This window comes from Alexandromys fortis, unplaced genomic scaffold (genome assembly GCF_014885135.2).
Source record: "Alexandromys fortis isolate MF-2015 unplaced genomic scaffold, M_Fortis_MF-2015_v1.1 scaffold_13, whole genome shotgun sequence".
NCBI lineage: Eukaryota > Metazoa > Chordata > Mammalia > Rodentia > Cricetidae > Alexandromys > Alexandromys fortis.
This window is the reverse complement of record NW_026067908.1, coordinates 15,769,757-15,783,723: the sequence shown is the minus strand read 5'-3', so window position 1 is coordinate 15,783,723 and position 13,967 is coordinate 15,769,757. Positions and strand designations below refer to the sequence as shown.

Genomic DNA, 13,967 nt, shown 5'->3' with positions numbered 1-13,967 from the left:
CTTTGTGTGAATATAAAATGCGTTGAAATAAAAGGATTAAAATTGCAACTGTGTGACACAGTAATAACGCCCAGTACAAAGCAACAAGGAAGTCTAACATAGCAAGTGAGATCACAGACTGTGGAACCAAAACTGCATGAGTAGAGACTTAATACCAGCTGTATAGACCTGGGCAGTTGACTTGATCTCTTTGGGCCTCTCTATCTCACAGTGAATGGAACTAACAATGTAAACACATCATATGGCTATAGAGAAAACCAGAAGTGAGAGAGCAGTGGCTGACAGAGGTGGCGAGTGGTGAGTTATAGTAGAAATTCAGTAATTAACAATGCTCATGATAGGAAGTGCTGTTGATATTCCTTGTTAGATGTTGTCACTCCGCTGGGGGCTTGCATTCTGACAGAGAGGATAGCCCATGCAGAGCAGAATGCATACATGCTGCGTTAGATCTCAGCAGTGTGCTTCCAGATATAGAAAAGGAGGATGCATTACTTAGCCTTCCCCTGGGAGTCATAGTAACGCCATTATGGAGAAGGCTTATACCGTGCACCCTCATCAACTGGTACTTTCATGGTGTAACCCAGAACAAGAATTCCGAAATTGCAATCATTGGTGAACCTTTGGAACTCTGTACCAGATTTCATTGATGATATGTGCATGACTTTCTCTGAATAGAGGTCATAACTGTCATCACATTCCTGAAGGACTCTTGACGCATCTGGGTGCGGATAGCAACTGTGGTGTGCGTTATTATGGGATAAAATTGGATGAGTAGCCCCAGATTCCTCTGAGAACTTACTTGGACTTTAGAGAGGTGATATACTAGGCAAGGGTTTTTTTTTAAACTGAATTGTAACGATGACAACTACACTCTTACACTCTGATGAAAAGAGAAAAAAGTTCAGTGGCAACCCTTCCCATGTGCCCATAAGCAGTAGCCGGTTTACTTTCTCATGAAAGGTGTATGGGATTGCAAGAATGCTAGGCCTGGGATTAAAGATGGTGGTTCTCTTGTCAATTCAGCCACAAATGTCTTTCCATGACTCCATTATGAGCTCATAAAACCACAACCGTTCTGACTTGCTTGATTTACTTACAGGTGTTGTAATATTGAATCAGACCTTAGGGATATCAATATGGAAATATTTAGTGCTCGATACAAACCTACAGAATAATTAGATTTTTGCAATGAAACCTAACTTCTGTAACGTTCTTCTACAGAAGAACCCCATTTCAGTTTATGTTGCAAATAGAAAAGCAAGACATTGTAGTTAGAATACAGTCTCGGAGCCTGTGCATCAGCGAGTAATCCGGAAGCAGTAATTCATAGAATCCAGCCTAGTGTGAGCCCTGAACTTCAATCTTGATAGTCACATACCTCATCTAGCTCCATCCCTGTTCTTCCTTCTCTTTAAGGCTGAGCTTCTCCAACATGTTTCCTATAGTGTGAACTCTGCCACACTCAGCTCCCTGAAGCTTTTGACATTAACATTTTCCGGTGACTTAAGCGTTGCTAAATCCACAGGATGCATTACAGGTTCACTTCTCACATTTGCCACAGCGTGTGACATCAAGGATCACAAGGATCACTCCTTTGTCCCTTTTTCATGCCTACACCTAACATCCCAAGATGTTGTCTATCCTTGTTTCTTGTATTTCTGACTCTTCCTGTTTCCCAAGTTCACAGGCTTTTGTCCCCCCACCTCCAGCAACATTAATATTCATGACAGCTAGTTCTCCGCAATCTTTTACTGTTTTGTTGTCTCTTCCAGAAAGTCATCCCATCTATGCTCTTGACTTCTTCTCTCTCTGTATTTTGATGACTCTCATGAGTATTTATTGAATAAAATTAGTTCTCTTCCACCTTCCTATTTCTTTCATCTTATCATACCAGATCTTTTTGGTACAGCATTCTCATATTTCAGGTCTTGAATGAAACACATAAAACTCTGTTAACATAAAGTTGACTTTTCACAACGGAAGGAAATCCATAGGCCTCCGTCCTGTTACTTGGGCCTTCTGAAGCCACTAACACATATTACCTCCCCTCACAGCTTAGCTTCAGCAAATCTTGTTTGAAATTCTGGGAACAAGTATAGGTAAACAAATGTAAGATAGACAAATCCTCCTGATCTCCCATAATTCCTTTGGGCCCCATCTCTGAATAGAAATTTCTTGTGAGCTTGTAAATTAAGTAAACAAACCCCATGTGCTCATAGATGTAGCCGGCAACCAGCAGCTTTCTTAATATGGGGCCAGATATCTAGGTATTTTACCCCATAGACAAAGATTGCTTACCATCGACGGCTGATCCGGCTCTTTTTCTAAAACTGTCTCAGAATGAAGTCCTGGTGACAGCAGGTCTTTATAGATGATGCCAGCATGATCTATCAAGGTTTGCACCGAACGAAGCCAAGGTTAGATCTGTCAAGTCTAACTTATTTTGTGAACATTATGATAGAACAGGGACGAAACAAACAAAACTTGTAGAAATTATATATATATATTCACATGTGCATTTACATATATTATAACGAATGCACAAACAAATACACATGTCATCTGAAACTGATAATTTATAAATGAAAAAAATTGCGGTAACTCAGGAAATGTAGAGCAAAGGGTACTGGAGCAACAGGAGACGCTGTCTTTGTCATTGCAGCAGTAATTCTTGAGTGGGACCTTAAAGGAAGGGACAAAAAAAAAGCTATGATGCTATGAGAATGGTCCCTCCAAACACAAAGCCTAGCAAGTTTCAAGGTATTATGCAGCATCAGCTTGGGGGGCTCAGAGAACACTGAAGACCTCGTAGCTGAACACAGCTGGGAGGGAGGGTGTCAGATGGAAGTTGCCAGTGGCCGGCCACCATGCCAGCCATCCTAGATCAATGAAAGGACACTGGATTTTGTTCACTGATTTATTTTTCGTTTTGATCTTGGGGTTCTACATCTTGAACCCAAAACATGTGCCTACAAAATACATAGTGAGCACTGAGCCATATTCCAGCCCCAAGGTTTGCATTTTTTTAAGCGGAGGAAACAGATGATTACATTTGTCTTTTAAGAAGGTTGCCCTGGCTGCTCTCCTTGCAGACAGAAGGGAGCATTGGTAAGGGGTTCCAGATCAAGGGATACTTAAGAAAATAAGGCTGAGTATCCTCAGGAGACTCGGATTTGACTGAAGAGACTGAGCAGAATGCCAGACTGTTTGGCATACCTTTGGCAGAGGTCATTATGAGGAATGTCCCTCTCACTGACCCCTTGACTATCTTTGTTCTGCTAACTCTTTTTCTTTTTTCAAAACCTACCTATCTTTTTGACTACTTTCCCTCGTTTTCCTGGTATTTCATTTAGCACAACTCAATTTCCTTAATCACATTGGTTCCTCAAGTTTATAAATCTCACCAAAAATCAATTTTTTTGAATTCACGGTTCCTCTGGTTTGACATGTCCAGATTGAGTTACAAAGTCCCCTGACAATGGTGCATGAGGATGCTGAGATCCTCCCTTTCCTCAGACAAAGCTGTGTTGAAGAAGGTAGCAAGGGAGCTCAGAAGGTCATGTTCAGCACAGGTGGCTATGGGAACATAGACAATAACAGGGTCCTGGGCTCAGACAAGGCTTTGAGATGATAGCATAGGTGATTCTGAAATGATGGTTGCCGTGGGATGAGTAAGAAGATTTTAGGTACAGGCAAGCAGAGGGAAGAAACATTCAGACGATTTGATGTACAGGTGATGAGGATAAAAAATAACATGCAGTTTTGCATGGTAAGAACACAGAAGAACTGGAGCCAGGCTGAAAAGAAAGGGATGTGTACCTGCAATACAGCCAAAGGTGAGGGAAGCTCCTAATGTCGGAGCCTCTTGTGCCAGAAGGGAGGTTTGTCAGTGAGGAAAAATGGGGAAGACAGCAGGGAGTCACTTCCGCTTTTAGGTGGAGGTAGCAGATATCAGCTCTTGCATTGCAGAGTCTCTAGGAAGCAGAGCAGAAAACCTGTCAGGAGAGAGCAAGATTTGGAGGTAGTGACATTTGGCCACTGTACAGAGGTATTTAGAAGAAGAAATGACATCCTAGGGAAAGGTTAGAGAGCTGAGGGGAGCCAGAAACGCTGCCTGCTCTGCCACTACTTCACCAAGCAACTGGACAACTCTTAGCTTTAATTAAAGCTAAAGAGACACACACACATACACACACAAAGAAAAAAGAAAAAATAGAGCATGTATATCAGAAGGGATGTGTTTATTATGTTAGATATTTCTACTAGAGTTGTTGTTGGATCTTCTAGAAGCAGCTTATGGTGGTTGATTGCTGGACCTGGAAATCATGAGACAATAATGGAGAAGAGATGAGGATATATATTTGGTCTAAATCATCACTAGATGATAACTGGAGTAATACATAAAAGAAAACAGTGATGTAAATAAATAAATCCAGTGAAAAGATACCAGGAAGTTCTCTGGGAGATCTTAGATGGTTAAGGGACTAGCAGAAGAGAGGACTGAGCTACAGAGGGGTTAGTAAAATTGAAAAAAAAAAGTGTTGGGAGGAGTGAAGGAAGAGAACAAATGAAGAAGGGGTCAAGGGATGAAATGAGTTTCAGTAGAATGGGAAGAGCAAATGCATGAGAAATGAGGACCAGGATACTGACAGCATGATTGCTTCTTTCCGTGAATTCCTTGTTGTCATTTTATTATTAATATTAATATTATTAATGTTAATATTAATATTTATGGCTATACCATACATTCTTATTTTTGGCTTTTGAATATAATCATAGTAAACAAGAAAGAAGGTACTGAAGGCAGGTCTCTGGAAGAACTTACATATTTAAGGTACTAACAGAAGAGGAGATTGAGCTGGAGAGAGGTTAGAAAAAATAATAGAGTGTTCTGGGGAAGAGAACAGATGATGAAGGACAGCCTGCGAACCTCAAGAATGAATTGATTTGGGGTGAGGGGGAGCAGTGATTCAGACACTGTCTGCATTTGAGATTATGAACACTACAAGCTTTAATAAAATATTGTGATAGCAAAAGAAAACTAGAAATTTGTTAATCACCTGCCATTGCATAGTGCTCAGAGCTCTGCGTGGAATCTTCTAGCATCCTGCAAAGTAGAGACTACTGACTCCCATTGCGAAAGGGTGGCCTGAATTTGGCAAGGTTTAGTGTACCTGCTCTCCAATGAAGTTACTTTATGGTTGATGAAGTTATATTTTCTTTGTCATCCTTAATGGGACTCTCTGAGACAGGACACATGAGTAGGAAGGAGAAAAAATCCAATTGGGATCCCAGTTATCCTGCTTGGAAGAAAGCAAGCAGCGCTTTGAGGAAGAATTGATAAAACATACGAAATGAAACAATGTCAAAACCAAAACCAGCATCATGCGAGGTTAAAATTATGTGAATGATGATGCGCATTAGTTATTTTAATGTCTTCCAAGTGCACTTCATTTTGAATGATATACTCAGATAGCACACATGGTAAGGTATAATTGAAAAAGCATGTAGGGGAAAGGCTGAACTCAAAGAATAAACACACAGCTGCAAGGAGGTTAGGAGTCAGAAGGGTAAGCATATGCCCATCCCCCAGGGATCTCATTAGTCTATGAGTGGCCGTATATGTGCAGGCTAAATGAATCTCACTGTTTGCAAAGACCCTCAGTAAATGAGACAATGACAAATCAATAGTAATTAGGCATATAGATTCTTATTGACCCAAATGTCTGAAGCCAAACGCCCACTCTGAGATGCCTTGAAAGGCAGAATGAGAAGATTTATGGCCATTCACTTCTTTAAATATATTCATTTCTATGATCTAGGAGCTGCAATGCCCTTCCAAAAGGCACAGCGGTTATGACTAGTACAGACTCTTGGCTTCTGATGAGAAAGATTGTTCTTGAGACTTTTGCTGTCAATATGGTTCCTGTTGGGCCAGACTAGGGCGATTTGGGAGATGGAAAATCGGGATGTAAATATGTAAATGTTACATCCTTCTCTTCTGTGGATGCCTCAGAGGGCTTTTTCCTAAAACTGGGATAGAATATTCTACAACAGGGTTGTGGGGAGGCGACTTTGACATTCTTGTCAAAGTATCTGAGCTGAGATACAGAAAGCTAGTGGCTTCATCGTCAGTCACAGTGCAGGGTTTCATGTGGACTTTTCCCAATTGTTCTGCCATTAGGGTCTTCTCTAAAGGGTCTCAGTGATGAATCCTCCCTGGACCACAGTGGAAGCTTAGTGCGTGCTCCAGGAATGGTAGTTGCTACTCCAATCATGGTTGGATTTTTCCATTAATACTGTATCCTCTTGCCAGGACTAAAGGCATAGACTACAGATGCCAAGCAGGATTGCTGCAGAGAGCTCACTGGGCAGTAAGACTCCCTCTGCTCTGCGGATGTTATAAACAGACATTCGTCAGTTTGTGTGCTCATGTGCGCCCACATCAATCTTGGGTTTTCTACATTTTCTGCACTGGAGTTCCATATAAAAGTTTTACTTACTAAAAGAATTTCACTGGGCCTGGGTTTATAACTCAGTGGTAAAGCATTTAGTTAGCATTCTCAAGATCCTGGGTTTGATCTCCCAGAACTGAAAAAAAAAAAGAAAGAATTTTCACTGATAAAAGAAGAGAAAGATAGAATATGAACTATTGTTATAATTCTTTTAGAAACCTACAGACACTTCATGGTATACCACTACTGGCATGGCAAAACCTGAACTTGAAATCTAGAATAGCTAGAAATCACTTCTTCTAAGGCATTTAAAAAATACAGGTGACAAATATCATCAGAAGTATTCTAGATGCTTATTTCCCTCGGACATTCCTGTGTTTTAGCTCTATAATTATTTTTAAACTTTAAACTGCTGTCCCAAGGACACCACAAAAGTGGGAGAGAGAACGGCTTCTAATCCTTCTTTGGGATCATTGGTCAGAGCTTGGGAAGGCAGCATTTTCCTACGATCTCCAGCTAGACCGTTGTCTTTGTGAGTAAGCAGTGTTAGACTCCATTATGAATGGAGAAATCCAAGTTCAGAGAGGCTAAAGCATGCTACCCAGCCAAAACAAATAACAAGTCTTGAAATTAGCATTGCCTTCACTCCCAAGTCCATCTTCTTTTGCCCTGAATCATGTCAGTGACTAACAGCTTTGTCCCAATTCCATCGTTTTGCACATCAATCAACTAAAACATAAAAAGGGGGAAGGCCTACACAACAGCATTTCAAGATCACGGTTTGGATTTACGTGTCTAAATCTTGATCCTAACTGTGTATGAAACTCATTCATTGAATCCAGGAACATCTATTTATCTCTGTTTCTCAGTTCATCATTATTACTCTAGTTAGGGGGACAGATTTTAATGAATCCTTTGCATATGTGCCATATTATACTACAGTTTACAGAATGCTGTTTGTTCAAATTCATGGTCTTTGATCTTCATAATAACCCGATGAGGTAAGTTGGCCAAGGATTGTGAGATGTTTCTCCAGATGAGAAGAGGGCGGCTCCAGAACTCTGAATAACCGTCTCATGCTCACACACCTTCCGGGAGTGAAGCCTGTGTCTGAGCAGGACTCCTGCCTCCAAGCCTTTCCCCTTCCTACAGGGCGCAGCGAGGACAGTGGCATGCGAGTGAGCTGGCTACTTTCTTACAAGAGTCGCCTATTTGCTGAAACTTTTGGGAGCCTGTTTGCTTTCCCGGGTCTGACATGGACGTGCAAATGGTTTCTTTCTGCAGAATAATTTGCTCTTCAACCCCATTCCCTTTTAAAATCGAAATCCCCTTCTCTTCCAGATGCCAGAGTATATATGCATATTTGAACAGTCACCTGGATCTGATTAAGAAGGCCCAGCCTGTGGGTTTCCTCACTGTTGATTTACATGTTTGGCCAGATTTCCATGGCAACCGATCTCCCTTAGCCGATCTGACTCTAAAGGGCATGGTAAGTGAAAACCAGTCCGTGCATGAAGGTGAAGGCCAGCCAAAGCGTTGCAAAGTTTGGAAGGAACAAAGTGAGGAGAAAGGAAAAGAGGGAACAGTTAAGGGAAACGGGCCAAGAGGTGCTGGTTTTTCTCAGTTGTCTTGCTATAGTCAGGTCGCCGCTGCTCTGAGGAAAGATCTGTTGGCCATTGTTGTTTCTGAGCCAACTTTCAAAGTAGTATTTCCTGTGTTCAGCTACTGCTGCCTCTTTGTGCCCTGGTGAGGCTGAAAGCCCTGCCTATGTCATATTTGCAGTCACACTGCTTTGTAGTCTTTTTTTCATCACTGTCTCTAGGCCACCTGGTACCTCGCTGGTAAATATTACCACCCATGGTCAAACTTGCTGTGGCTGCACATTGAGTAGTCTAGGAGTCCTAGCTGTTCAGAGACGATAGCAGATTTTTAGAGTTTCAGATTAAACATTATTTAAAAATATAATTAGTAACTTACACTGAGGGATAGAGTCAACTCTTAAGGAACTTTAAGACTGTTTTCAATATAGAGAGTGTGAGTTCTCCTGAGGAGCCCAGGAGGAACTTGATGGGCAAATGCACACCCACCTGAGTGGGGTGTAGCACTTCAGAAACCAGACAGGATTGGGTGGCTGTCAGATCTCTGGCTCTTGAGAACATTGAGAGCCAGGCAGGCAGGATTGGGTAGCTGTCAGAAGTCTGGCTCTTGAGAACATTGAAAGCTAGGCAGTCAGGATCGGGTAGCTGTCAGAAGTCTGGATATTGAGAACATTGAGAGCCAGGTTTGGAGATGGAAGAAACAAGTTAAACCTAGAGATGAAGAGTGACTTTCAATTCTAAGGGGCCAGGTCAGAAGCCCTGAAATGCCAAGTCTAGGAAATAAAGAATAAGGAAAGTTAAAGTGGGCAGTGAGAATGGAGGCTGTGAGCAATGGCATGCATGTTCAGGAGGCAGAGTTAGCAGTGATCAGGCCTACTTGCTTCAAGAGTTTAAGGTTTGTGGGTAGGTTCATTAAGATTGTTTTAAATAGTTGCCCTAAAGTTCAGAATCTCACTTTTATTACGTAGTTGACCACATAATCAACTTCTGTTCATAAACGACAATCATGGGCAAACAAGGAAACTGGACAAGATTGTGTTTGCCAGTGATGGAGGCAGAGGAGAAATATCTGAGGAGGGCACAGCTATTCTTTGCTTTCTAATAATCAATGTATGAAAAATGATGGGGTGGAAGGAGCAAATGTTTTTCTGTATCCATAAAATAGAGTCAAAACTTAGAGGCAGGGGTGGGGGTGAGGAAAGGGGCTGGTGAGATAGCTCCCTGAGTGACGCTCAAACCTGGCAACCTGAATTCAACCCCCTGAACTCACACAGTGGAAGGAGAATCTGACTCTTGCAGTTTGTCCTCTGATCTCCATACCCACATTAAATGTATATATATATTTGCATTTGAGAGTAATTTAGGAGGAACAACTCAATGAAAGAAAAGGGAAATGGCCACGACCACAAGACAACTAAAACTGCAGTAATGGAAACCAAACTGGCATCAAAAACAATGAAGGCTGAAAGGAATCTGAGCTGTTGCAAGACTTAACGTGCCTTTAAACTTAGCCTATTAGAAAAGCACAGTCCAAGTGGCTTATTTCCTTGTAGGTCAGTCACCCACACCAAGCGATTGCTTTGGGGTCAAACAGTTATTAGAGTCTTTCTTTGGCAAGTGAGGCCAGAGTGTCAAGAAGGGGTAAATTTTTAATTGAAGTGTAAATCCCAGATTTTTGGGATTCATGGGCCCCCATAAGGGACTTTATGCACAGTGTTGGACTTTGTAACATGCCCTGAGAGCTATATAACAGGAGTCCACATTGGTTCGTTAGGTTTGATCATGCTCAGCCTAATCCTTGCTGTGCTGCCCTTGTCAGTCACCAACCTTGTCTGTCATCCTCCCATTTCCACTCTAACTGCGGTCTTTGAGATAAGCTTTGGGCCCTGCCCCTTCATCATAGTGGTTGAGCCTCCCTTCTCAGCCTCACGGCTCAGGTTACAGAAGCACTTTTCATCCCTGGTTATATGTTTCTCTTCTATTTCAATGCCTATGCTTGTAAGCAAGAGCAGGACAAGAAGCAGGTGTCTTCCCATCGTGCACAAAAACATAATTTTCTTTGCCTTCTGGCACCACTTATCTCCCGACCATGGGGCTAGCTGTTTCCTCCTTCCTCTGATGATATGTGCAGTCAGCCTGCAATAATCTACTGAAACAGAGGTGCTGGAGGCCGGGGGCAGGTAAGCAAGATACTTACCCTTTTCCAACATAGGTAAGACTAAGATAGCAGTTTCCCTGTAAGCCACCAGGATTTCTGCCCAGTCACTAGATCAGTGTTTCTCAACCTGTGGGTCATCACCCCAAAGACCATTGGAAAACACAGGTCTTTACATGATGATTCATAAACAGTAGCAAAATTACAGTTCTGAAATAGCAACAAAAATGTTGTGGTTCGGGGTCACCACCACATGAGGATCTGTATTAAAGTGTTACAGCGTTAGGAAGGTTGAGAGCCACTGCTCTAGATGCTCTAGATGCTCATTGCCTTCTGCCTGTACCCTCAAACACAGCAAGACCAGGGCAAATCCATCTCATATTTTGAGCTTTCCTGGCTTTCCTTTCTGCCTCCTGCCCGCTAACTGCCTTCCTCTTTTTTGTCTCGTCACAGGCTAGTGTGCCTTCCTCTTTGCCATCACTTCCTGAGCTCTTCTGCCTTTCTCTTCTGCTTTTCGGTGCCCATGTGATAAATCAGGATACTCACTCCCCTTTAAGGTCAGCTAGCTAGTAACTGATTGTTTCTGTCAAGTCCCATTATAGCTGAGTATAAATTAGTGTTTGCATAACCAGAGAACAAAAATGTTTCTGATTCTTCCTCCCACACCGCGGTGGCCCATTCATCTTCATTTCCCAAGTCTGCATGAGTTTTAGGTAGTGCAAAGTGTCTGCCTGAACTCCCACAGTTACTGAGTCCTCGCTGCCCTCTCTAGACCAATAGAGAATGGTCCCCATTCTCTAGTCCCTCTCTTCCCCCACAAAATCCTCTCTGGAGCTTTCTTCCATCTCCTTCACCAACTCTGCCTTCCTCAGAAAACCTTGTTGTATTTTAGAATGCTTCCAGTTAATTTCCTTAAGTGTTGATATGCCTCGTCAAGCTCTAGGGACGTAGGATATCTGCCTTGTCTTTGACAGTTATCAGGGATCCTTAGAGAAATGTTTCCTAAAATACCTTTATAGCTAACCTATATAATTTTTTATTCCTCTAACAACTTGGAAGGAAACAGTAACTAAATTACTATTATTACTAAGCTACTAGTCCTTACCAGAAACAGATTTTGAATTTTAGAATATCCAAATGTGTCTAGTGGGATATTTTGAAGATAGTACCCAAGTTTAAACTTGAACTTCATTTAGGTTTCATGAATACTTTATATGCATAGCTCAAAGGTAATTTTATACAATGTGCATAATAATTTTTTCATCAAACAGGTTTGTTGTGTGGAAACATCTATTTGTGGTTAATAGGAGCTCAAGTTTCAGATTTTGATACAGTTCAGGCTCCAGAGTAAGGCTCTTTCTTGATATACTTATTTGAATTATTTGGGGAACCTATGAACTTACCACTAATAATGCCAAGGTTTGGGGCCCCCATCTTTCCAATTTAGTGCATTGGGTTCTTGCTAAAGTATGAATTGTCAGCCCACATCAAAGGTTTAGTTAACCTGGAGTAGGATCCCCAGGAAACTGCACTCAATGTGAATGCCCCGATGGTGAAGGGATGTACCCACGTGTGGAACATGACCGAACAGTGCAATGCTGAAGCTCAAGTCCAAGATGAGACTTTAGCTTCTGTCTCTCCAGTTTATAATACACATGCATATGATAATTTGTAATGTCTAAGGTTTTTCTCCAAGTCTTGCAAACGTATTCCTCATGATGCTATGCCTGGGTACTTGTTAGGGACACATCGCTTCTCCATGTTCCTAGAAGGCTCTGTATCTTTAGCACTCTGATGCTGGGACTGATCACAGCCTGCCTTCTGCACTGGGTTCTCCATATCCAGCAACCACCAACCTTCATCCACCCCTTTCTATAGTACACTGGAGGAAATGTTTTATTTCTCTATCACGGGGGGAATAAAACTTTTATACAATTCCAAAGAAAGAAAATGAACATTTGTTAATAGTTGAAAGGAAAAGGCACCCTTAATAAGTTTTTCTCGCATGCATAGCTGGCGCTGTAAGACCTGAGGAGTGTCTAGCTTTTATAGATCCAGTACATCTTACCAATAAATGAGGGAAATTTCAGATGCAATCTCCTGTAGTCTTCAAGAATACTAAGTATTACTATAGCCCTGTCCTCCATATGAAAAAAAAATGAATTCCAGAAGGGCTACAATTCACAAAAGGCTCTACACCCCGTTAGAAGGAATCTGTAGTGTAAACCCAGATGTCCTCCTGTAAACCTTACCATCTTTCTTTTCATGTACACTTAATTTATAGGAAAAAAAAAACACATTTAGCTAATACTTTACTTTGTGTCTTTAAGTTAAAAGGTTCACTGATCCATTGTAGTTGTTGGCATGGTTTTGGACATCAAATGCAACTTTAACACATTTCTATATATTAAGTAAGTTCTTTTCTCTTATAGTTCCCCCTTAACACAAGAGCCAGAAGAAATAAAATGTGCATGCCATCACAAGTTTCCCGTGGGGCTTCCCCATACATTTGACTGTCTCGCCTCAACATTCAAAATAGGCACATCCATATTTATAAACACGCTCCTTCCACTTATGCTTCCTTTCAACTTCCTCTTATCGAAAGGACAAGTCAGCCTTCAGCTGGAGCCATCTAGCTCATTGGGCCTGTCCTGGTTTGGACACCTCCCGGGCATCTCTAGCATTCCTAGGAACTCAGATCTCACAATTCCCTCAAAGGCTTCTTCATCCTCCAGAGTTGTCCACCCGGCACACATTCCGTAGAAAGCCCCACCATGAACTGATTTCGCCAGGGCAAAATCCCCAGTCTCTGACAGAATGAAATGGAATAACTGGCCAGCTGGCCCTCTGAGGTGTCCGTGTGTCTGTCGGGTGAGATGTCAAGGATGTAAGACCCCAGATCCCCGTGTCTCTGCATCAGGGAGAAATGGCGCTCACTGGGTCTCCCTCCAGCACACCGCCCCGGTGTTAGTGTGAAGCAGTGCTGAAGGCGGCTCTGGGGCTGCGCTTGCTGCTTCTCCTTAGCTTACACCTCCTGTTTAAATAGTCCTCTTTGATAACTCCTTCCCGAGAAGGATGCTGTCTCTCGGAATGATGGCCATGCTTTGCTTTGGAGAAGAGTCAATGCTGCCATTCATGTGGCTTTTTCTGCCGCAGCTACTGTCCAGCTCAAGAGTTAAAGTTTAGTGCCTTTGATTTTTGGAAGAAAAATGTCCCTTTTTCTCTAGAGGCACAAGAAACTTACAGAGAGGACTGTGAAATCAGTGTGCTCAAACATTAATGCTTTTCGGAAGCTCTTATGTATATTTACTAGACATTAAAAAATAAATATAACTATGCCATATTTTTTATGCCTTCGGGATGTTAGTAATTGAGAAAGATCAGAACCAGCAACATTATTCATATTATAACATAAACACTAGATTATCCAATGAATACAGATAAGGGAATACTTCTCATATACAAAATGGATCCCAAATGCCACACCCAATCACAAATGATCTGGATTTGGTCTTTTAAACCTACCTGTGGGTCAGCCATGCAGATGATCATGGCCTGCCTGATCCACTTTCAGTTGCTGTCCAGAAGAAGGCAACTTACTGACCTGGCTCCAGAAAAAAGCTCTAAGTGGCCCAGTCATCTGCCCTGCTACATGAGGAGCCAGGGATGATTAAGTGTGCACCCACCCATCACCAGTGACCATCACCCAGGCTTCTGTGTGCTGAGCTGTAGGCGGCTCACCCTGTGTGTTCGCTGGAA

At 42.1% G+C, this 13,967-nt stretch overlaps 1 protein-coding gene across 4 annotated transcripts in view; it reads left to right on the top strand.

Moving 5' to 3' along the window:
- Nucleotides 1-13,967, top strand: part of Fggy (FGGY carbohydrate kinase domain containing) — a 363,677-nt gene that overhangs the window by 257,691 nt on the left and 92,019 nt on the right. For all 4 annotated transcript variants that reach the window (XM_050136146.1, XM_050136144.1, XM_050136143.1 and 1 more), the window contains exon 11: nucleotides 7,797-7,944. In XM_050136146.1, coding sequence (XP_049992103.1) covers nucleotides 7,797-7,944 — 148 coding nt within the window. The remainder of the gene's footprint in view (nucleotides 1-7,796; nucleotides 7,945-13,967) is intronic.